Raw genomic sequence first — 24,897 nt, forward strand, 5'->3', positions numbered from 1 at the left:
TGGAGTAGAGTGGTTATTGTCTAAATATTTGCTCTTACTAGGCTTTTGCTGGAGATGGGGTTTTGCAATGTTGGCCAGACTGGTCTCGAACTCCTGGCATCAAGTGATCCACCCGCCTTGGCATCCCAAAGTGCTGGGATTACAGGCATGAGCCACTGTGCCCAGCCAGAAATTTAAAATTTTGATGAAGTCCAATTCCGGATTTTTTTTTGGAGGGGGGTGGGTGGTGGGACAGGGTCTCGCTGTGTTGCCCAGGCTGGAGTGCAGTGGTGCAATCTTGGCTCCCTGCAACTTCCACCTCCTGGGCTGCAATGGCACAGTCATGTTTCACTGCAGCCTTAACACCCTGGATTCAAATGATCCTTCCACATCAGCCTCCTGAGTAACTGGGACCACAGGTGCATGCCACAATGCTTGGCCAATTTTTTTATTTTTTGTAGAGATGGGGTCCTGCTATGTTGCCCAGGCTGGTCTCCAGCTCCTGGGCTTAAGCAGTCCTTCCGCCTTGGGCTCCTCAAGTGTTAGGATTACAGGCGTGAGCCACTACGCCTAGACTCCTAGATTTCTAATGGAAGAATTTATTTTGTTGGCTATGCAAAAACCTACAAAACACCACACTTATAATTTTCTTTATGCCTTAACGAACATACTACATCCACAGGAAGAGTTATTTTCAACATGTTAAAGTTTCAAAAAGAGAACCACTCACATCATTGTAAGAGATATGGTTAGTAAAATGATTTTTTATGTCTCAAAGCAGAGCAGGTTTTAAATTTCGGTAATTAACATAAAATTCAAACACACCAGATCTGGGCCTTTTATTTACATTTCCTTTTTATTTCCCAGGTCAGAACTGTAATTTCATCCACACATACAAAAAGTGGGTTTTAACATTTCATATTTTTTCTGTAACCATTAGTTCCTTAACCACATGCCATCCTTTTGAATTTGTTCTTCTAGAAAACTATACGGCTCAAGATTTTTCTTCCTTAAGGCCCTTTAAAAGTATTAGTTAGGATTCCAATTTTCAAAATGTCCAGCTTTACCATAGAGCTGCAGCCTGACATTCCATGTATATTTCTCTCTTTCTTCCCACGTCGTCATGTGAAGAGCTACTTCCATGAACCCAAGTTAAAATGAATGAAGGTCACTCCTTATTCCAAAATACCCTCCAAATGAATTCAATGAAATGAATTTTTTTAAATGAAAAAAAAAAAAAAAAGCTATAAAAATAAGAAATAGCTGGACATGATGGTTCACACCTGTAATCCAAGCAACACAGGAGGCTGAGACAGGGGTATCACTTGAGGTCAGGAGTTCGAGACCACCCTAGGCAATATGGCAAGACCCAGTCTCTACAAAAAAATTTAAAATTAGCCCAGTATAAAGCCCAGGCACAGTGGCTCATGCCTGTAATCCCAGTACTTTGGGAGGCCAAGGCAGGCAGATCACCTGAGGTCAGGATTTGGAGACCAGCCTGGCCAACATGGTGAAACCCCGTCTCTACTAAAAATACAAAAATTAGCCAAGCATGGTGGCGTATGCCTCAGCTACTCAGGAGGCTGAGGCAGGAGAATCGCTTGAACCCAGGAGGCAGAGGTTGCAGAGAGCCGAGATCACTCCATTGCATTCCAGACTGGGTGACAAGAGCAAAACTCCATCCCCCCAAAAAAAAAAAAAAATATTTAGCCAGGTATGGTGGCACACACCTGCAGTCTCAGCTACTTGAGAGGCTGAGGTGGAAGGATCACTTGAGCCCAAGAGTTCAAGGCTTCAGTGAGCTGTGATCACATCACTGCACTCCAGCCTGGGCAACAGAGTGAGACACCAACTCTAAAAAAAATTTTAGATTAAAAATAATGTTTTTAATTTGTGCAGCAGCAATATAAAAGTTTTTTTTTTCTTTTTTTAAGTGGGGGGGCAACAGAGCAAGACTGTCTCAATAAAAAAAAAATTTTTTTTTGAACTGAGACAGGTGCGGTGGCTTACGCCTGTAATCCCATCACTTTGGGAGGCTGAGGTGGGTGAATCACGAGATCAGGAGATCGAGACCATCCTGGCCAACATGGTGAAACCCAGTCACTACTAAAATTACAAAAATTAGGTGGGCATGACGGCACATGCCTGTAATCCCAGCTACTCAGGAGGCTTAAGCAAGGGAGTCAGAGGTTGCAGTGAGCTGTGATTGAGCCACTGTACTCCAGCCTGGTGACAGAGCAACACTCTGTCTCAAAATAAATAAAAATTCAAAAATTTTAAACTGAAATAATATATGAGTAAATATTTAGAGCACAATTCAAAACCCAGAAGCCATAAAGGAAAAGACTGTGTAAATACCAAGACTACAAAAACATTTAAAACTTCTCTGCAGCAAAACATCCTATTAGCAACAGTGGGGTGATCCTAACACTGCAGGAGGCCAAGGAAGAAGGATCACTCAGGGCCAGGATTTCGAGTCCAGCTTGGGCAACCTAGTGAGACTACACCTTTACAAAACAATTTTTAAAAATTAACTGGGTGTGGTGGCACATGCCTGTAGTCCTAGCTACTCGACAGGCTGAGGCAGAAGGATTGCTTAAGCCCAGGAGTTCAAGGCCAGCCTGGACAACATAGTAAAACCTTCATCTCTTAAAAATAAAGAAATAAATAAATAATAAATATTAAAAAGAGGTCGGGCGCGGTGGCTCACGCCTGTAATCCCAGCACTTTGGGAGGCCGAGACGGGCGGATCACAAGGTCAGGAGATCGAGACCATGGTGAAACCCCGTCTCTACTAAAAATACAAAAAATTAGCCGGGTGAGGTGGCGGGCGCCTGTAGTCCCAGCTACTCAGGAGGCTGAGGCAGGAGAATGGTGTGAACCCGGGAGGCAGAGCTTGCAGTGAGCCGAGATCGCACCACTGCACTCCAGCTCAGGCGACAGAGCAAGACTCCGTCTCAAAAAAATAAATAAATAAATAAATAAATAAATAAATAAATAAATAAATATTAAAAAGAAGAAAGAAGGGAGATTTCCAAAGATGGGTAGCAACAGTGCTCAGGGCAACAGAGTAAGATCCTCATCTCTTATAAATAAATAAATAAATAAATAAATAAATAAATAAATAAATAAATAAATAAAATTAAAAAGAAGGGAGGTTTCCAAAGATGGGTAGCAGCAGTGTTCAGGACCATAAGAGGCAGCATAGCAGAAAGAGGAAGCTGAGCTTTGGAGCCAAGGACTCACTTCTGATCCTGACCCTGCTACTTAATCCTATGGACACTGCACAGCTACTTGGAAGCTTGACTTACTTGTATGTGAACTGGGGATGATAACAAATGTTGTTGTTTGGGGGTAAAATGAGATAATGTGGGAATGTGTTTAACACAGTTCCTGACATCTGGTTAGGGGCTAAATGAATTGAAACTATTTTTTTTAAGGTCTGGTTTTAAGTTTGCAAAGTTCTTTTTCATACAGAGAACAAGATTATGCTTGGGGAAACAATAGAATAAATACAAGGCATCTTTAAAATTAGAATATAATATCCACAGACATTTATTTCCATGTGGTTAGTAAAAAGATTCATCACTACTTTACTAGGTATATTAGGTAGTTCACAGGGTCTCCAAAGGGCCAAGACAGGGTGCTAAGCAGCCAAGAACAAACCATGCTGTAAAAGTGTCTGCAGAAGACCATGCTGCTATCACTACAGGCACAAATGCCACAAATGACACATGTCTTCAATAAAAGACAGAGGAGGAAGAGATACCTTAAGAATGCTTTCGGTCACTTGAGGTCAGGAGTTTGAGATTAGCCTGGCCAACATGGTGAAACCCCGTCTCTACTGAAAATACAAAAATTAGCTGGGCATAGTGGCGTGCACCTGTAATCCCAGCTACTTGGGAGGCTGATGCAGGAGAATAGCTTGAATCTGGAAGGTGGTGGGTGCAGTGAGCCAAGATTATACCACTGCACTCCAGCCTGGGTAACAGAGTGAGGAAAAAAAAAAAAAAATGCTTTTTAGTTTTCAGTGCTCAGGGTCTGAATAAAGGCCTCATCCTGAAATAGAATCCCTGTGATAGGATTCAGGTTTACTTTCTCATCCATTCACTTATATAACAAATGTTTATTGGCTCTCAGTCAGATGCTCTCCCAGACACAGTCTTGCCCTTATGGAATCAATAGGCTACCAGAGGAGAAAAATAGTAAGTGAATGATTATATAAATGATTATGTCATACGTCATTGATGGAAATACTCGTATAGGGAAGCAAATTTTGCCAGGAGCACATATAGAAGAACCTACTATACTCAGAGTCAAGGAAGGTTTCCCTGAGCAAATGATATTTTTCATTTGAACCCAGGAGGCGGAGGTTGCAGTGAGCCGAGATTGCGCCTCTCCATACCAGCCTGGGCAACAGAGTGAGACTCTGTCTCAAAAAAAAAAAAAAAACTCAGCATGCCAAGGCACCAGACTTTGAGGTATCATTTTCTGAACCCCAAGAGTGTTGTAAAATTATGAGCTAATCATTTTTACCCATAAAGACCTTTGAATTTTTTAGGGGCCCCCAAAAATAATCGAGAGTTGTAAAAAATATATATGTTGGCTCTAAAATATGAAAACTGTAAAACTAAAATTTTAAATCACATGGCTATATAGCATAACATATACCAACAGTATTCCCTGTCACAGTCGCAAAAATGCCATTAATTTAGAAAACAATTTGTAGATTTAACTTTTCTCAATTCAAAGGAATTCCAGAGACTATGTGATAAAGGTTGAGAGCATCCCTAATCCAAAATCCACGATGCGCCATCCAAAACATGGCGCATGTTGTCACAAGTGGAAAATTCCACATATGAGTACTTAACACAAACTTTGTTTCATGCGCAAAATTCTTTTAATATTTTATGAAATTGTCTTCAGCCTATCTATACCAGGTGTACATGAAACATAAATTAATTTTGTGTGTAGACATGGGTCCCACCCCCAAGATGATCTCATTATCTATATGCAAGCATTCCAAATTTTAAAAAAATCTAAAAATCCAAAACATTCATGGTCCCAAGCATTTCAGATAAGGGATACTCAGCTTGTATTGATGAGACACCATGGCCAATTATAAACCAAGTGACCAACAAGAGCTCAATTGTTTTTTTTTTTTTTTTTTTTTTGAGACGTAGTCTCGCTCTGTGGCCCAGGCTGGAGTACAGTGGCACGATCTCGGCTCACTGCAAGCTTCGCTTCCCAAGTTTATGCCATTCTCCTGCCTCAGCCTCCTGAGTAGCTGGGACTACAGGCGCCCGCCACCACGCCCGGCTAGTTTTTTTTTTTTTTTTGTATTTTTAGTAGAGACGGGGTTTCACCGTGGTCTCGATCTCCTGACCTTGTGATCCGCCCGCTTCGGCCTCCCAAAGTGCTGGGATTACGGGCGTGAGCCACCACGCCCGGCCAAGAGCTCAATTCTTTGTTTTGTTTTGAGACAGAGTCTTGCTCTTGTCACCCAGGCTGGAGTGCAATGGCATGATCTCAGCTCACTGCAACTCCACCTCCCGGATTCAAGCGATTCTCCTGTCTCAGCCTCTGGAATAGCTGGGATTATAGGCATGCACCACCATGCCCAGCTAATTTTTGTATTTTTAGTAGAGACAGGGTTTCGCCATGTTGGCCAGGCTGGTCTCGAACTCCTGACCTCGTGATCCACCCACCTCAGCCTCCCAAAGTGCTGGGATTGCAGGTGTGAGCCACCACACCCAGCCAAGAGCTCAATTCTTAAAAACCAATTACCAAAACACTGTTCAATTTTTTTGGGGGGGAGTGGGGGGATAGAGTCACCCTCTGTCACCCAAACTGGAGTGCAGTGGCACAATCATGGCTCACTGCAGCCTTGACTTCCCTGGGCTCAAGCAATCCTCCCACCTCAGCCTCCCGAGTAGCTGGGACCACAGGTGCACACCACCACACCCAGCTAATTTTTGTATTTTTGGTAGAGACAGGGTTTCGCCATGTTGCCCAGGCTGGTCTCGAACTCCTGAGCTCAAGTGATCCTCCTGCCTTGTCCTCCCAAAGTGCTAGGATAACAGGAGTGAGCCACGTTACCTGGCTGTGTGTCTTAATGTTCTTAAAATTGTCCAATTTCAAGAAGTGGGGAAGTTCAGGGCAGAGGATCTGAGTGTGCAGAACAGCAGATAGCTGTGTCAGGACTAAGATCAGGGAGCACAGAGGGCTTCTTGTTGGTAGACAGAAGGTGCCACAGGCATTGGGAGGGGGCTAGCAATAGAGAACTCACAAGGATGAAAAATTATTCTGCAGGTCACAGAACATTTGCATTAAAAGAAATCTATTCCTTCCCCAGTGTCCATGGGGATGTTAGGAAAAAAGAAAAGAAAAAGGGAAATCTCTGTTTTCCTCTATTTGGCCTCCCTTTTACCACTACTACTACATTTCTGAGCCATTCATCTTTGCCTTTTTTCACGCTCCATTCTAATTGTACCTGAGTAATGATTTTGTGAAAGAAAAATAAATCTCCCCCAAATCACTAAGCCAAAGAGAAAAGTCAAGCTGGGAACTGCCTGGGGCAAACCTGCATCCCATTCTATTCCTAAATAAGATAGCTACAAAGATTTCTAAAAGCTACATGCCTCCCTCTGCTCCGTGAGACAAATGCGTATCTGGGCGCCTCCTTTGCCTTATCATTTCACTAAACCAGACGAAGGCACTAGTGATTATTCCTGTAAATCATGCATTCAGTGAAAGGCTAATCAGAAACTCAAAAGAATGTAACTGTTAGGCCAGGCACGGTGGCTCAGACCTGTAATCCCAGCACTTTGGGAGGCCCAGGCAGGTGGATCCCCTGAGGTCAGGAGTTCCAGACCAGCCTGACCAATATGGTGAAACCCCATCTCTACTAAAAATACAAAAATTAGGCCAGGCGCGGTGGCTCACGCCTGTAATCCCAGCACTTTGGGAGGCCGAGGAGGATGGATCACAAGGTCAGGAGATCAAGACCATCCTGACCAACACAGTGGAACCCCGTCTCTACTAAAAATACAAAAAAATTAGCCAGGCATGGTGGCATGCGCCTGTAGTCCCAGCTACTCGCGAAGCTGAGGCAGGAGAATCACTTGAGCCCAGGAGGCAGAGGTTGCAGTGAGCTGAGATCACGCCACTGCACTCCAGCCTGGGCAACAGAGCAAGACTACATCTCCAAAAAAACCCAAAACAAAACAGAATGCAACTGTTTGCTTCTTATCCACCTATGACCTGGAAGCCCTCTTCCCTGTCCCGCCTTTCCAGACCGAAACAATGTACATCTTACATATGTTGATTGATATGTCTCCCTAAAATGTTTAAAATCAAGCTATGCCCCCACAACCTTGGGCACATGTCGTTAGGACCTCCTGAGGCTGGGTCACAGGCGAGTCTTTAACCTTGGCAAAATAATTGTAACTTGTAATCCTAGCACTTTGAGAGGCCGAGGCAGGCGGATCCCTTGAGGTCAGGAGTTCAGCCTGGCCAACATGGTGAAACCGTGTCTCTACTAAAAATACAAAAATTAGCCAGGCATGGTTGTGCATGCCTCTAATCCCAGCTACTGGAAAGGCTGAGGTAGTAGAATCACTTGAACTCAGGAGGCGGATGTTGCAATGAGCCGAGATCGCACCACTGCACTCCAGCCTGCGCTACAGAGCAGACTCTCCCAAAAATAAATAAATAAATAAATAAATTGACTGAGACCTGCTTCAGATATTTGGGGTTCACGATTTTTTATTTCCATGCTGAGTTACAGGTGTGAGCCACCGTGCCCGGTCAGGTCTCAGTCAATTTATAAAGTTTATTTTGCCAAGGTTAAAGACTCGCCCATGACCCAGCCTCAGGATGTCCTAAGGACACATGCCCAAGGTGGTTGGGGCACAGCTTGGTTTTAAACATTTTAGGGAGACGTATCAATCAATACATGTAAGATGTACATTGGTTCAGTCTGGAAACGTGGGACAGGGGAGAAGGCTTCCAGGTTATAAGTGGATAAGAGGCAAACAGTTGCATCCTTTTTGTTTTTGAGACAGAGTCTTGCTCTGTTGCCCAGGCTGGAGTGCAGTGGTGTGATCTCGGCTCACCGCAACCTCTGCCTCCCGGGTTCAAGCGATTCTCCTGCCTCAGCCTCCCGAGTAGCTGGGACTACAGGTACGCGCCACCACGCCCGGCTAATTTTCACATCATAACTCTAGGGTACTTGTGAGGCCTTGAATGTTTACTTGCAAATCACTAGAGCCTGAGGATTGGCAGAGGAAATGATACCTTGGACTTAGAGGGCCTTGACAGTCAGAAAGGCACAATCTAAAAACCCGATGTCAAAATTCCTAAGAGTCTGATAGAGATGAGTTATGCAAATCCGGAGTTAACAGTAAATGCAGCTATATTGGCTTGTGATAAAAAATAGCCATCTAGGCGACTCCAGGCCCTGTGACTCTGGAGGCCCCCTTTGAACCATGGAAGTCCCCATTCATTGAGAGGTTTAGCCTCACTGTTTACAGCATTCCAGAGGGTTTCAAGGAAAAGTTCCTTCGCAAGACACGCGAGAACCTGAGGGTACCCATAGGTTGCCTGGGCACGGCAGCCGCCCTCACCTAGGGCCTCTACTACTTCCACCAGGGCCACAGCCAGCACTCTCAACTCATGATGCGCACACCTGGATCTCCGCGCAGGGCTTCACAGTCGCAGCCATCTTGCTGGGTCTAGTTGCAACTGCTCTGAAGTCTCGACTCCGAGCCCACAGTCTGGCCTTGAAAGCTTCGCAGAGATCATTCCAAAACCCAGGAGCAACCACTAGCCCTACCATGGGACTTATTCCCTCCTCTCCTTTGAAAGGCCCTGTGTCCTTGGGGGAGAAAGTGAACCTTTGTGTAATCATAACTGAAATATTTTTTCAAAAATTTCAGATTCTGTTTGAATATTACATACTTTTTTTTTTTTTTTTTGAGAGGCAGTCTCGCTCTGTCTCCCAGGCTGGAATGCAGTGGCACAATCTCGGCTCACTGCAAGCTCCGCCTCGCCGGTTCAGGTCATTCTCCTGCCTCAGCCTCCTGAGTAGCTGGGACTACAGCTGCCCGCCACTACACCCGGCTAATTTTTTGTGTTTTTAGTAGAGAAGGGTTTCACCGTGTTAGCCAGGATGGTCTGGATCTCCTGACCTCGTGATCCACCCGCCTGGGACTCCCAAAGTGCTGGGATTACAGGCGTGAGCCACCGCTCAGGGCCCAATGTTACATACTTCTATTTGTGCCACATCTCTTCCACTCCCCTGCTTAATAAACTCTAATCCACTTGTAGTACGGTGAAAAAAAAATAGCTATCTAAATGAAAGTGAACTGAGAGGGGTACTTACTCAACTAATAGTGCTGCCTACAACCTAAACCAACACAGTGACCAATTCTAGTGTCCTTTCTAAAGATTAAAAAAAAAAAGATAAAAAAGCAAAAATTAATAGCTATAAAGATTAAAATATGGATGGGCGTCTGCCATTGCTGAGGCTTGAGTAGGTCAACAAAGTGGCTGGGAAGCTCAAACTGGGTGGAGCCCATAGCAGCTCTAGGAGGCCTGCCTGCCTCTGTAGACTCCACCTCTGGGGGCAGGGCATAGCTGAACAAAAGGCAGCAGAAACTTCTGCAGACTTAAAGGTCCCTGTCTGACAGCTCTGAAGAGAGCAGTGGTTCTCCTAGAACGGTGTTTGAGCTCTGAGAATGGACAGACTGCCTCCTTAAGTGGGTCCCGTCATGACCCCCATGTGGTCTAACTGGGAATACAGATAATTATTTTACATAAAGCATACTGTATGAGCATGTTCCTCTGATACAAAAAAAGGCAGAGATAATACTATATAACATAAACTAGAATTAAGTAAATATTTTTGTTATACAAGACTCTCATGAGGTGACTCTCATGAGGTCCACCCAAAATAAAATAATAAATACTCTATTTGGCGGGGTGTGGTGACTCATGCCTGTAATCCCAACACTTTGGGAGGTCAAGGCCGGCAGATCACCTGAGGTCAGGAGTTCGAGATCAGCCTGGCCAAAATAGTGAAACTCCGTCTCGACTAAAAATACAAAACTTAGTCGGGTGTGGTGGTATGGTGGTGCAGGCCTGTAGTCCCAGCTACTTGGAAGTTCTGAGGCAGGATAATCACTTGAACTTGGGAGGAGGAGGTTGCAGTGAGCTGAGATCACACCATTGCACTTCAGCCTGGGTGACAAATGAGACTCCGTCTCAAACAATTAAATAAAAAAAGATAAATACACTATTTATGGAATTAAAAATTGCTTTAACAAGGTTTATGAGACAAATCCAGATCAACATATCTTTCTTATGAAAAAATGAAGTTAAATATTGATGTCACAGTTAATCCTAGAATCATTATAATTGACATACTTCATGGATTTAAGTTCAGGGTGTCAGCCGGGCGCGGTGGCGCAAGCCTGTAATCCCAGCACTTTGGGAGGCCGAGACGGGCAGATCACGAGGTCAGGAGATCGAGACCATCCTGGATAACACGGCGAAACCCCGTCTCTACTAAAAAACACAAAAAACTAGCCGGGCGAGGTGGCGGGTGCCTGTAGTCCCAGCTACTCCGGAGGCTGAGGCAGGAGAATGGCTGAGGCAGGAGAATGGCGTAAACCCGGGATGCGGAGCTTGCAGTGAGCTGAGATCCGGCCACTGCACTCCAGCCCGGGCGACAGAGCGAGACTCCGTCTCAAAAAAAAAAGGTCAGAGTGTCAACTTTTTTTTCTTTTGAGATGGAGTCTTGCTCTCTTGTCCAGGCTGGAGTGCAGTGGCACAATCTTGGCTCACTGCAACCTCCACCTCCCAGGTTCAAGCGATTCTTGTACCTCAGCCTCCCAGGTAGTTGGGTTTACAGGTGTGTGCCACCACACCCAACTAATTTTTGTATTTTTAGTAGAGACAGGGTTTCATTTTGTTAGCCAGTCTGGTCTCAAACTCCAACCTCAGGTGATCCACGGGCTTTGGCCTCCCAAAAGTGCTGGGATTACAGACATGAGCCACCACACCCGGCCAATGTTTTTATCATTTGGAAATTAAGGTTAATACAGAAATTTAGTGTTCTCTTTAATTACATTAGGCGCTCACACTTGATATGAAGCTTTGTGTACTATAAAAAAGTAGGCCGGGTACTGTGGCTCACCCCTGTAATGTCACTACTTTGGGAGGCTGAGCCAGGCTGATCACTTGAGGTCAGGAGTTCAAAACCAGCCTGGCCAATATGATGAAACCCCATCTCTACTAAAAATACAAAAATTAGCCGGGCGTGGTGATGCACACCTATAGTCCCAGCTACTCAGGAGGCTGAGGCAGAATCGCTTGAACCCGGGAGGCAGAGGTTGCAGTGAGCCGAGATTGCGCCACTATACTCCAGCTTGAGTGACAGAACAATAGTCCGTTTAAAAAAAAAAAGTGGCAGAAAAATCATACAAATGAAGAGTAAGGCTCCACAATGCACCGATGATTAGATAGGTAATCTCACCTGCTAGGGGATTCACTTGGTAGCTTTCCAGTTTCACAGTTGTACTCTATACTAATAATACGTATTTTTTCAGGAAAACATGTTCTTATCATCTCAAACTGCTAAACATATTGTACAAATACATTTTTTTGTTTTGAGACGGAGTCTTACTCTGTTGCCCAGCCTGGAGTGCAGTGGTGTAATCTTGGCTCACTGCAACCTCCACCTCCCAGGTTCAAGCTATTATTCTGCCTCAGCCTCCCGTGTAGATGGGATTACAGGCATGCATCACCACACCTGGCTAATTTTTGTGTTTTTTTTAGTAGAGATCGGGTTTCACCATGTTGGCCAGGCTGGTCTCGAACTCCTGGCCTCAAGTGATCTGCCCACCTTGGCCTCCAAAGGGCTGGGATTACAGAGGTGAGCCACTACATCTGGCCCATATGTATTGCCTGTTTAGTTAACAATGAGATGCTTGAAGAAATAAAAATCGACTACTTTTACTAAAATATTTGCATAGCATGGAAGAACTACACAAAGAAATCTTTAGCACATTCAAGAAGTATTCACAAAATAAAGTATATACAATTTAAAATGTAGCTGCTCAAAAAAGATGTCATCATATACACAGTAGGGCAAAGTATCCAAATAAAAAACTTAGTTCTATGATTACAGTGAATTTGACATCAACCAGTAAATGTGTTTATAATGGTAACACAGTCCTTACTAACAATGTAATCAAGGATTTTTTTCCTTTTGAGACAGAGTTTTGCTCGTTACCCAGGCTGGAGTGCAATGACGCGATCTTGGCTCACTGCAACCCCTACCTCACCGGTTCAAGCGATTCTCCTGCCTCAGCCTCCCGAGTAGCACCGCGCCTGGCTAATTTTTCTATTTTTAATAGAGACAGGGTTTCTCCATGTTGGTCAGGCTGGTCTCTAACTCCTGACCTCAGGTGATCTGCCCACCTTGGCCTCCCAAAGTGCTGAGATTACAGGCCTGAGCCACTGTGCCTGGCCAAGGATTTCTAATTGTATTCTGAGAGTAAAAGTTGTTAAGTCATCAAGAATTTAACTGAGAAACTGTTCTAGAAATTCAAATTTGACATCTCAAGTCAGAGAAAAGGAAATGTATATATACAAAAGAAGTGTTATTTATGGGAACATAATTAAAAGTTAGCTACTTTCCCAGATATGATAGGAAAAAAAGAATAAATTGACTATATGATCTTTTGGAAATAAAAACCTAAGTTTACCTTTGGATATACATAGGATAATTCAAACAAAAAGTGGAACCTAACTTCCTTATCACACAGAACTGTCCTTTTCCCCTCTTCTTAGAACACTTTTATAAATTATTGGTTTGCCAGGCTCATTAATTTTTTAGTAGTATTTATGTACATATAAGTACCTTTTCAAAATTCTGAAAACAGCATTAAGGAAAAACAGGAACTGTTTCACTTAGGTCTTACCTAGTACAGTGAATCAACTTCACAGTGCAATGAATACTAGTAAGATATCAATATGAATACAAAAGCAAGACTACAAACTGATTATTTTCTTTTGGAGCTGTTTTATGATCAATTCCAAACATACAATACAGGGAAGGTGAAATGAGTAAGAAAAAAATCATATTTAATTCCCCATTAACACTAAGCCATATTATTCAAAATGTGTTTCAAAATACTCAGCCAGATCACCAAATCTCAGTCACTACCTTAGTATAAATATTCACTAGGAAAATAGTCAAGCACAGAAATCCATTGTGAGACACCATCTAGAGAGAACAGCTACACTGCTATATATAATTTATTAACTTAGTAGTTTAGTCTCTCAATATTTAGCAAGTTTGTTTAAAAATTACCATTACCATTGGTTTATAGTGTCATTAATATAAATCCATAATTTCAAAGTCAACATTCCTTTCACTGTGAACATAAGACTTCTTAAAAGCTAGTTGTGGGTTGGGGAACAGTAATGACTGTGGCTGGTGGGAACTGTTGAAAGCCAAAAAGACTGGCAAGCTTGGAAAGGCATACATGATATATACACACACCCTCAGTATACTACTGTTACCCATATTTTTGCTGTACATTCTTGTCTCAAAAGATGGTATAAATTATTCCCTTAAATTTGAAAAAACAAGATGAATATATTTTCATCATTTCAAAATTACCCTTTTAAATAAAAAAGAAGTTCCTCATGTTTGTTAAATCTACTCAAAAGTTGGATTTAAATACTTTCTTCACAACATGTACAATGTTTTCACTCTTAGTGCCTCATTACAATCAGTTTGGCAATAAGACCTCCAGTGCTTTATCAAAAATGGCATTCAACAGATTATAAGATTGTTAAATCTGCATTTGAATCATTCTTATCACAATGAATTATAACAAAGTCCAAAAACTGTATGACTATTCATCAACACCCTTGGAACCTATGAATTATTGCAAATAATCTCACACGTGCATGTAATTCAAACATAAACTTCGTGGGAGAGGGGGTGTAAAATAAATACTACAGTATTTCTTCAATTCTATTTAATGCTGCCTAGCTGGTTAAATGAAAGATTAATATTACTAACAGGAAGAGTCAAACTATTTTAAGGACTGTTTTCTAAGTAGAATAATTTTTGCAAAACAAAGATAAGCAAGAGCCTATGCAAATACATTTTCTTGTAGTGTAATGTAATTGCTAATATGAGGTATAATCTGTAAGCAATTAATACAAATATAAATAGGTATAAGCCACCACTAACTCAGTCTGGTGAAAAGCTTCTCAGTTAGAGTAGTTTGAGGATAAGGTTAAGGGAAATGAGAAGGGGTGGACAGGGCAGGTTTCCAGTGAGAACATAATTTATGTGCCTTATCATTATGATCATCCTGTATGTACCAGTCCATTGTTGCAGAAAGGTAAATCCTTTCCAAGTATGTTATACTTTATGTCACACAGTAAAATTATTTAAGTATTACTAATGCTTCATCTGCATTTTTATTTAGATATACACATAATTATATATGCGTATCAAAAACTATAAACAGAATTTTAAAACACTTTTATCTCAATTGGGGAAAGTTAACAGGTAAGACAAAACTATGTACTATAGAATTTTTTAGGATATCTAAACTCAAGGTAAAACCAATGGAAAACATTTCTACCTCTTCAGTAAATGGCTTGTGTGAAACCTCAAGCTCTCAATCATTTTTTTTTACAGATGGGTTTGTTTGGTGAGGATTGTGATCCAATGATTGTTTAGCAGCAATTTTACCAAACTGTAAATTCTTTTATTAACAGGCATTATAAACAGATAATACTAATCTTATTTAAAAACCATGAGTGCCACACTGGTGAATATACAGCTTATGAATAACTTAAAAAGTATTTCCCATTTTAAAAGGCAAACCCAGCATACAAAAACCTATACTAAACAAAGAAGCTATAATATGGATACATGATTGATGTGTCTAAAATGATATATACAGTACATAATTAATGTTAATTATATGATCAGTACATTTTTCCATATGATTCCCTTCATGCTTCACTTTCCCCAGAAACTGAATTCTGTACTTCCTCTTCTAAAATTGGTACAATCAGGTTATCCTTGGACATCAAATTGTATTTCATCACAAATTTAGTAAACCGATGACACAAAAATGTTTCATTCTGTAGAGAGGAAGACAAAAATATTATTTTAATTCACTATCCCAAACCAAAAGACTAGAAATAACATCAATATTTATTATGGTCATTCTGGTAAGAATGTATCAAGATTAATTAGTGAAATATACTTACTTCATATTCATCAAATATCTGCCGATGATGAAAATAAGCATGTGAAAATATTCTGTAAATCCTACGGCATACTGATCCTAGTTTCGCTACAGATGATTCCTTTATGCTAACTCTAGAAGTAGAAAAGAAACCATAGATTCTTAGAACTGGATAGAATCTTAAGAACAATATAGTCCAATTTTCTCAGTTTACAAGTGTAGAAACTGACACGTAGGGAAAATAAGTGACTACTCTGAGGTCACACTGCGAGTAAATGCCTGGAGCCCCTACTCCTCACTTCTGGGCCAGTGTTCTCTCTGCCTAATCACAGGGCCTAAGTTAAATTCAGCATTATAGTTTTGAAACTTTGTAAAAGTTTAACACAGTTAGAATAAGTCCCCGACATTTCAAAATTTACTAAAACATCTATTTCCAACACGAATACATTGTTCACTAGAGGCGATTAAAACTCCTGAAAGGAATTATTGTTTTCTTTTACAGAACTAGGTTATTCTTTCCTTTTTTTTTTTTTTTTTAAGAAATTAAGGTCGGGTGTGGTGGCTCACATCTGTAATCCCAACATTTTGACAGGCCGAGGCAGGTGGATCACCTGAGGTCAGGAGTTCAAGACCAGCCTGGCCAAAATGGTGAAACTCCATCTCTACTAAAAAATACAAAAATTAGCAAGGCATGGTGGCAGGCACCTGCAATCCCAGCTACCCGTGAGGCTGAGGTTGTAGTGAGCTGAGATTGCGCCACTGCACTCCAGCCTGGGTGAGCAAGACTCCATATATAAAAAAAGAGAGAGAGAGAAATTAAAATTGTTTATTTAAAATTGAAATTGTCTGCATATTTCTGATATCCTTTTTAAAAATACGTATACACAGAATATTAAGGCCAAAAAGCAGTATTTTTCTTAACATATTTTATATGAGCTCTTTGAAGCTAATCATATTTGGGGGGAAAAATCTCCAAATCTATCCATCTGGTAACAAATACCTTAATAAAATAAAAGGCATTCACAAACTTCACTGATAATACACTACATAATATATTTAAGATCCGACTTCTCAGATGTTAAAAATCAATGAGCAAGGATAAGGAATTCTTCAAAAACAAATAGTTCAACTTAGGAAAGTCTGATCTCTTTTTTTTTTTTTGAGACAGAGTTTCGCTCTTGTTGCTCAGGCTGGATGGAGTGCAATGGCACGATCTTGACTTATCACAACCTCTGCCTCCTGGGTTCAAGCGATTCTCCTGCGTCAGCCTCCCAAGTAGCTGGGATTACAGGCACTCATCACCACGCCCGCCTCATTTTGTATTTTTAGTAGAGAAGGGCTTTCTACATGTTGGTCAAGCTGGTCTCGAACTCCCCATCTCAGGTGATCTGCCCACCACAGCCTCCCAAAGCACTGGGATTATACGCGTGAGCCTGCGCCCGGCCGGAAACTCTGCTCTTTAGGCGTACTACATAAGGGGAGGCCGAGTCTAACTATCATAGAGATTCAAATGAGCAAGTATATACATATCCCAACGCTAAAGTATGAGAGGGAGAGCTCTGCAGAATGACACACATGAACAGGTGCTAGCCTTAGATTGAACTGGCCTTGAGCTTTGACAGCAGAGTCCTGCTGTTTAACTACAGTCCTAATTTCAAAACTTGAATAAACAAGCCAAAATACAATAGCTAAAAAAAAAATACAAAAATGCATTAACGAGCAACCTAATGTTACTTTTAAAATACTAATCTTATAAATTAAATCTAAAATGTTTAACATTATGTTTAAAAGTTTCCATTACCTGCTGGGAAAATATTTATTGCTATTCAGAAGACATGCAGCACCATCAAGTGTATGTCTAGTATAGTCTATAGCAGGACACTAAAAAAGAAAGAATATAGAAATGCATCAACAAAGAGCTCTCTCTTAGGTTAGATATATTCATTATATGGGTATACCTTATTCCAAAGACATGAGCATGTTATAAGAAAAAAGTTCCTTACAATTTCCGAATGCTTGTAAAATATGTTATATTAATAAGTAAGGTTTATTATCCCCTTGAACCATATCACAATTCTAGATGATACATAAACCAGTCTCCCATTTTTATTCCCAACATCATACCTACAAGAAAACAACAATTACAGATAAGAAGAATCCCGATCTCTGGTCTCTCCAGGGATGCCGTCTTATATCCTAAACAATATCCCTTACTATGTCCTTGGTACTCTATTATTAATCTAGCAGCCCTCTAAAGAACTTTCTCCCAAATCACCTTTGAATTTTAACATGAAATATCAAAGTTTCCTTATAGTTTAACAAATCTGACTTATTCTGTTCCATTTATCAGAAACACTAAAAAAAGAAACAATGAAACACTGTCTCATGGCAACTCAGTAAATTTATTAAAGGAAAAATAAAACTGCAAAGTAACTGTCCTCCTCCAGTCCTCCTGAGGGCAGACAGGGAGCAGCATCAAGGGGAAAGCAGTCTAGAAACAAACCAGGGAGTCAACCAGAAGGAAAAAACAACTAAAGGAAGGAGTAACAATGAGTCTAGCTCAATGACTCTACTCAGTAATTAGATTATTTTTCAAGTTTCAGACTGAAACTGTCACTTAGAAATACAGTTCAATAACTACTAAATATGGCTTAGTGCCATGGCACTAAAAAATTATCTAACAAAAAAGAAGTATTTTTCTAACAATATATCCATAGGAATTTTTGATTAGTAGAGTCATTGCCAAAAACAGTACCATGAGCAATATTTATTGAAAAAAACTACCTTTCTCCAGATATGTGACCACAGATGAGTTGGTCAAAAGCAAATATCCCAAGTCACTGTATTTCTCATATTTGTCATTTGGGTACACCATGGCAGTTTTACAACCTTTAAACCAGAATCATCAACAGGAATACAGCAGACCCTTGAACAACACAGGTTTGAACTGCGTAAATCTACTTATGATCAGATTTTCCCAGAGACGGCAAGACCAACCGTACTTCTCTTTCTCCTCAGCCTACTCAATGACATGAACACAACAAGGAAGACCTTTATAATGATCCACTTAATGAATAGCAAATATACTTTCTCTTCCTTATGATTTTTCTTTAAAAAAAAAAAAGAAAGAAAGAAGGTCTCACTATGTTGACCAGGCTGGTCTCGAACTCCTGGCCTCAAGCGATCCTCCCATGATTTTCTGAATAACATTTTCTTTTCTCTAGTTTACTTCATTGCAATACACTATATAATACATAGAACATACAAAATGTGTGTTAATTAACTATTACTGGTAAGGCTTCCAGTCAACAGTAGGCTATTAGTAATTAAGTTTTGGGGGAGTCAAAAGTTATACTCAAGATTTTCAACTGCACAGAGGGTTGGCATCCCAATTCCAGAGTTGTTCAAGGGTCAACTGTATAATGCAAGCCATATATTAATTTTAAGTTTTCTAGGCCCAACGTGGTGGCTCACGCCTGTAATTCCAGCACTTCGGGAGGCCCAAGTGGGAAGATCACTGACTCCAGGAGTTCAAGACCAGCGCAGGCAACACAGGGAGATGCCCCTATCTCTACAAAAAATTTGAAAAATTAGCCAGACATGGTGGCACATGACTGTAGTCCCAGCTACCAAGAAGGCTGAGACAGGAGGATTGCTTGAGCATGGGAGGTCAAGGCTGCAGTAAGCCAAGATCAGGCCACTGCATTCCAGCCTGGATAACAGGGTAAGATTCCATCTCAAAAAATTAATTAACTTTCTAAGAGATACATTAAAAAGGTAACGTAAAAGAGGTGAAATTAATTTTAATACTGTAGTTTGACCCACTATATCCAAAATATTACCATTTCAGAAGGTAACTGATATAAAATTAATGGGCTACTTTTTGACTTTTAAGATATAATTGATACAACTAAAATTTGCTCATAAAAATTCAGTAGTTTCTAGTATATTCACGAAATTGTGCAAACATTACCATTACATTTCAGAACATTTCAGCATCCCAAAAAGAAACCTTGAACAAATTAGCAGTCACTTCCCATTCTCTCCTTCCCCCAGCCCTAAGCAACAACTAATCTAGTTTCTGTTTCACAGGATTTGCCTATTCTGGATATTTCATTAAAATGAAATAATATAATAAGTGGTATTTTGTGTATGGCTTCTATTACGTTTTCAAGGCTTATCCATGGTGTAGCATGAATCAATACTTCATTCCTTTTTTTAAAATTCAAAACTTTTTAGCCTTTAATGTTTTAAATATATACAAAATGCTGTACTGTACGTTTCTCCCTTTAAGACTTCATTCCTTTTTATGGCTGAATAATATTCCATTGTACACATATACAGTCAGCACTCTGCATCTACAGATTTAACCAACCAGATCAAAACTACTTTTTAAAATCCCATAACAAAAAAAATACAAATTAAGAAATATAGTATAACAACTATTTACATAGCATTTACATTGTATTCAGTATTATACGTAATCTAGAGATGATTTAAAGTATATAGGAGGATGTGCACAGGTCATACGCAAATACTACACCATTTTATGTAAGAGACTTTGGTATCTGTGTTTTTGGTATTCACGGGGGTCCTGGGACCAATCCTCTGAGGATTGGCTGCAATACAGTTTGCTTATCCATTCATCAGTTGATGGATATTTGGTTGTTTCCATTTTTTGGCTATCATAAATAATGTGACTGTGAATATTCATGTACAAGTCTTTGTGCAGATATGTTTTCATTTTGGGGGAACTACATATCAAGGAGTGGAATTCCTGGGTCATATGCAACTCTATGCTTAACCATTTTAAGGAACTTCCAAACTGTTTTTCAAAATAGTTCAAGCATTTTACAATCCCATCATCAATGTTTAGGGGTTCCACTTCACATCTCACCCAGCACTTATTTATGTCTATCTTTTCTATTTTAGCTATTATAGTGGGTGTGAAAGTATATGCCATTTGGGGTTTTGGTGCTTTTTTCTTAACATTTTAAAAAATTGTAGTAAAATATATACAACATAAATTTTTCCATTTTGACCCTCTTTTTTTTTTTTTGAGAAGGAGTCTCACTCTGTCGCCCAGGCTGGAGTGCAGTGGCGTGATCTCCACTCACTGCAAGCTCCGCCTCCAGGGTTCATGCCATTCTCCTGCCTCAGCCTCCCAGTAGCTGAGACTACAGGCATATGCCACCACGCCCGGCTAATTTTTTGTATTTTTAGTAGAGACAGGGTTTCACCTTGTTAGCCAGGATGGTCTCGATCTCCTGACCTCATGATCCGCCCACCTCGGCCTCCCGAAGTGCTGGGATTACAGGCATGAACCACCAAGCCCGGACAGCTTTTTGACCATTTTTAAATGTACAATTTAGTGGCATTAATTTACAATATTGTGCAATCATCATCACTGTTTCCAACTCCCAAACAGAAACTATTATGGCCAGGCATGGTGGCTCACGCCTATAATCCCAGCACAATGGGAGGCCAAGGCAGATGGATCACTTGACACCAAGAGTTTGAGACCAACCTGGTCAACATGGTGAAACTCCATCTCTACTAAAAATACAAAAATTAGCCAGGCATGGTGGTGCATACCTGTTGTCCCAGCTACTCAGGAGGCTGAGGCAAAGAACTGCTTGAGCCTGGGAGGTGGAGGCTACAGTGAGCCGAGATTACGCCACTGCACTCCAGCCTGGGCGACAGAGTGAAACTCTCTTCAAAGAAAAAAAAAAGAAGAAAAAAAAGGAACTCAGCTGGGCGCAGTGGCTCACACCTGTAATTCCAGCACTTTAGGAGGCCAAGGTGGGAGGATCACATGAGGTCAGGAGTTTGAGGCCAGCCTGGCCAACATGGTGAAACCATGTCTCTACTAAAAATACAAAAATTAGCCAGGTGAGGTGGCACATGCCTGTAATCCCAGTTACTTGGGAAGCTGAGACAGGAGAATTGCCTGAACCTGGGAGGCGGAGGTTGCAGTGAGCCGAGATTGCGCCACTGCACTCCAGCCTGGGCAACAGAGCAAGACTCTTGTCTCCAAAAAATAAATAAGTAAGTCTATCACCCTTAAGCACTAACTTCCCACACCTCCCATCCTTTGGCACGTGGTAGTTATACTGAATGTGATAAATTCAATTTATGTAACTACCTTCTGTCTATAAGAATTTATTCACTCTAGATAAGTGGAATGCTACAGTATCTGTCCTTTTGCATTTGACTTGTTTCACCCCACATAATACATACTGGATTTTAAAGGTTCATCTATGTTGTAGCATGTATCAGAACTTCATTCCCTTTCACAGTTTTATAATATTCCATTGTATGTCTATGCTACATTTTGTTTATCCATTCTCAGAGTTGTTTTCCTTTTTCTAATCAAGCATGGTTGTAGGGTAGACAATGTTAATCAGCTTAACAATAATGCACAACCCTCACATCAACTGTCTGTGGTTTTGAGATGTGCCTTAATAACTAATGTTGAGCATCTTTTCATGTGCTTACTGGCCATTTCTGAATCTTTTTTTGAGACATGGTCTCTCTCTGTCACATAGGCTGGAGTGTAGTGGTGTGATCTTTGCTTACTTCAACCTTGAGCCCTTGGGCTCAGATGATTCTCCCACCTCAGCCTCCCAAGTAGCTGGGACTACATGTGCACACCATCACACTCAGCTAATTTTTTGTATTTTTAGTAGAGATGGGGTTTCACCATGTTGGCTAGGCTGGTCTCGAACTCCTGACCTCAGGTGACCCACCCACTTCGGCCTCCCAAAGTGCTGGGATTACAGGCATGAGCCACTGCACCCAGCCTTACTGTCTTCGAAATCCAGTATTTATTTTGTGTTTACAGCACATTTCAATTTTGACTACCCACATTTCAAGTGCTACACAGCTACATGTGACTCATGGGTTACCATATCACTCTATCTTTAGACCTTTAACTGGTTTCTGAATTTTTCTTAATTTGGATGACATTTTGCCTTGTTTTCGCTGCCTTCCCTTCACCTTCCCCCAATTAATTCTCAGGTAACTATTCCTAATCTGTAACAGTTATAACAGCAAAAAGATGGCAAAATATAGCAGGTTACAAAATACTACGTAATGGTGTTTACAAATTTATATATTGTATTTTTCCAAATATACAATCATAATGCTACTGCAAGTGATCACAATCAGCATGTGACTGTGAGGGCTTGTAGACAGTAAGTTATAATGTTTGTAGCCTATTTGTATAATTTACTCTATATGCTGAATGTCTCTTTTTAATTCTCAAGGATACTGAATAAACGATTATCGGTGCTAAGTGTTCTGCTTCTCCCACTTCAGAATCTGCCTAGTGATTTTAATCCATGAGAGCATTTTCTTAGCTTAGTTTGTCAGTTCCTACAGTTTCCTGACTAAGCAGTTATTTGAAAAGAGTTCAGAAAGTGTCCTTTCAAATTGTTTGTATTTTTACAGTAATTCCATTCAATATAACTACCACTTGGAAATCCTACTATCACCCTCCCTTGACACATGGCCAGTTCAATAGATCTGGACTTCAGCAAGCAATGCTGCAATTCTAAGACTCATTTACAGGTCTTAATGCTAATGACTATCCTTTCATTTAATATTAATCAAGAAAGAAGTGGATATGAGAATAATAGTATATTTAAGAGTCATAACACATCACAAACTGGGTATCACTTCCACTCTAAAGAAAGAATAATACACCATTACTATGTGCCAGAACAAAACTAGCCTTGATTCAGCCTTCTTGATTCAGTTTCCTAATTGCCAATAATCACATCATTCACTACATTAAGTAGCCAACTTCAGAGAATTATCAATGAAACCACTATGTGGATTTTCCCAGATGCAGACAGATACAATCTTAATACTGCTTCAATTAATTAACACAAAAATGTAACATCCTGAATGAAATCAGTCTTCCAAATAAGTACTACTCTCTTAGGTACCAAATATTCCTTATTTTGGAGCATTTATCCTTTTTGAAACAAAAAACACCAGATACTGATTTTGCAACTAGGGCCTCACTTGTCTTCAAGCCTTAGAAGTCTATCAATATAATGACCACTTTCAGGTCTATGATTCTACAGAATTGGCCTAACCCAATATCCCCAGTGAGTCAGTGTCAAGTAAAAAGTAATTGTAACAGATTAAATGGGAATACAGATTAAGGGAAAAGCAATGCACAGTTTAACCAATCCAGTTGTAAAGACCATTTTTGAGACAACTAAGGAAAAGTACACTGGGTATCAGATGATATGAAGAAGTTTTTAAAATAAGAAAAAGTAAAAAATTAATAAATAAGAAAAAGTATGGTAGGCCAGGTACAGTGGTTCACATCTATAATCCCAGCACTTTGGGAGACTGAGGTGGGCAGATTACTTGAGGTCAGGAGTTTGAGACCAGGCTTGCCAATACAGCAAAACCCCATCTCTACTAAAAATATAAAAATGAGCCTGGCATGGTGGCGCATGCCTGTAATCTCAGCCACTCACGAGGCTGATGCACGAGAATCTCTTGAATCCAGGAGACAGAGGTTGCAGTGAACTGAGATCACACCACTGCACTCCAGCCTAGACAACAGAGTAAGAATCCATCTCGAAAAAACAAAAAAAAAACTGCTATGGCCTATAGTCTTACCTTGATAAAAACTAAATAAGGAGAAAAACAACATGAATATTTAAAAGCTCAAAAGTAACATCTCTACTTAATCAAAGAGTAATCAATAGTTCTTCCTATCAAAAGAAATAATCTGAACAAAAACCTAAATAGGCGTATCTCAATCATTACACAGTAATCAGCACAATGTGATAGATGTTTTTTTGTTTTTTTTTTTTTTTTTTTTTTTGAGGCGGAGTCTCGCTCTGTCGCCCGGACTGGAGTGCAGTGGCCGGATCTCAGCTCACTGCAAGCTCCGCCTCTCGGGTTTACGCCATTCTCCTGCCTCAGCCTCCCGAGTAGCTGGGACTACAGGAGCCCGCCACCTCGCCCGGCTAGTTTTTGTATTTTTAGTAGAGACGGGGTTTCACTGTGTTAGCCAGGATGGTCTCGATCTCCTGACCTTGTGATCCGCCCGTCTCGGCCTCCCAAAGTGCTGGGATTACAGGCTTGAGCCACCGCGCCCGGCCGATAGATGTTAATCTGTAATAGCCAGTGGATCATGAAGTGAGTTCTAGCCCATGTAATTGCCCAATCATGAAAAATGATGCTTATCATAAGAAATCCTAAAATAGTGCTGCAGTAATAACCTCACAACAAGCAACTCAAAATGAAATAGCAAAATAAACAGTGAACTAAAAACCCTAAAAACTTGTCTACTATTGTCTTGAGAGAGGTTTAGGCTATAACAATTTTATTAGTCACTCTATTTCATAAATCCTCACCTCTTTTGGAGTTTTATGAGCTGCACAAAGAAAAATCCATTGTTCAGTTGCTGTCATTTGTGTGCAAGTATCTGGATGGCATTCACTCTGTTAAAAATAATTAATTTCTTAATATGTAAAATAATAATGAAAAAGCTTATCATTTAGGTTACTATATTTCCATAACAAATTCTAGAAGAAAGTTAGAAATTTGGAGAAGTTTTTGTAAGCACATTAAGCTATAAAAACAGAGAAAAAAAATC

The 24,897-nt window shown here is 40.5% G+C and overlaps 1 protein-coding gene and 1 pseudogene across 2 annotated transcripts in view; one reads left to right on the forward strand and one right to left on the reverse strand.

Moving 5' to 3' along the window:
- Positions 1-3,019: 3,019 nt before the first annotated feature.
- LOC115893160 lies at positions 3,020-11,152 on the forward strand (annotated as a pseudogene).
- An 829-nt stretch (positions 11,153-11,981) lies between these two features.
- The window catches only part of LOC104676747 (10 kDa heat shock protein, mitochondrial), a 58,258-nt gene continuing 45,342 nt past the window's right edge, over positions 11,982-24,897 (reverse strand). The window contains exons 6-9 of one of the 2 annotated variants that reach the window (XM_010381626.2): positions 24,656-24,742; positions 17,071-17,150; positions 15,292-15,403; positions 11,982-15,162 (exon numbers count right to left, since the gene is read on the reverse strand). In XM_010381626.2, coding sequence (XP_010379928.1) covers positions 15,031-15,162; positions 15,292-15,403; positions 17,071-17,150; positions 24,656-24,742 — 411 coding nt within the window. In that variant the 3' untranslated portion in view covers positions 11,982-15,030. The remainder of the gene's footprint in view (positions 15,163-15,291; positions 15,404-17,070; positions 17,151-24,655; positions 24,743-24,897) is intronic. The other variant, XM_010381624.2, reaches the window with a different exon arrangement.

This window comes from Rhinopithecus roxellana, chromosome 14 (assembly GCF_007565055.1).
Source record: "Rhinopithecus roxellana isolate Shanxi Qingling chromosome 14, ASM756505v1, whole genome shotgun sequence".
In the NCBI taxonomy this organism is placed as follows: Eukaryota; Metazoa; Chordata; class Mammalia; order Primates; family Cercopithecidae; genus Rhinopithecus; species Rhinopithecus roxellana.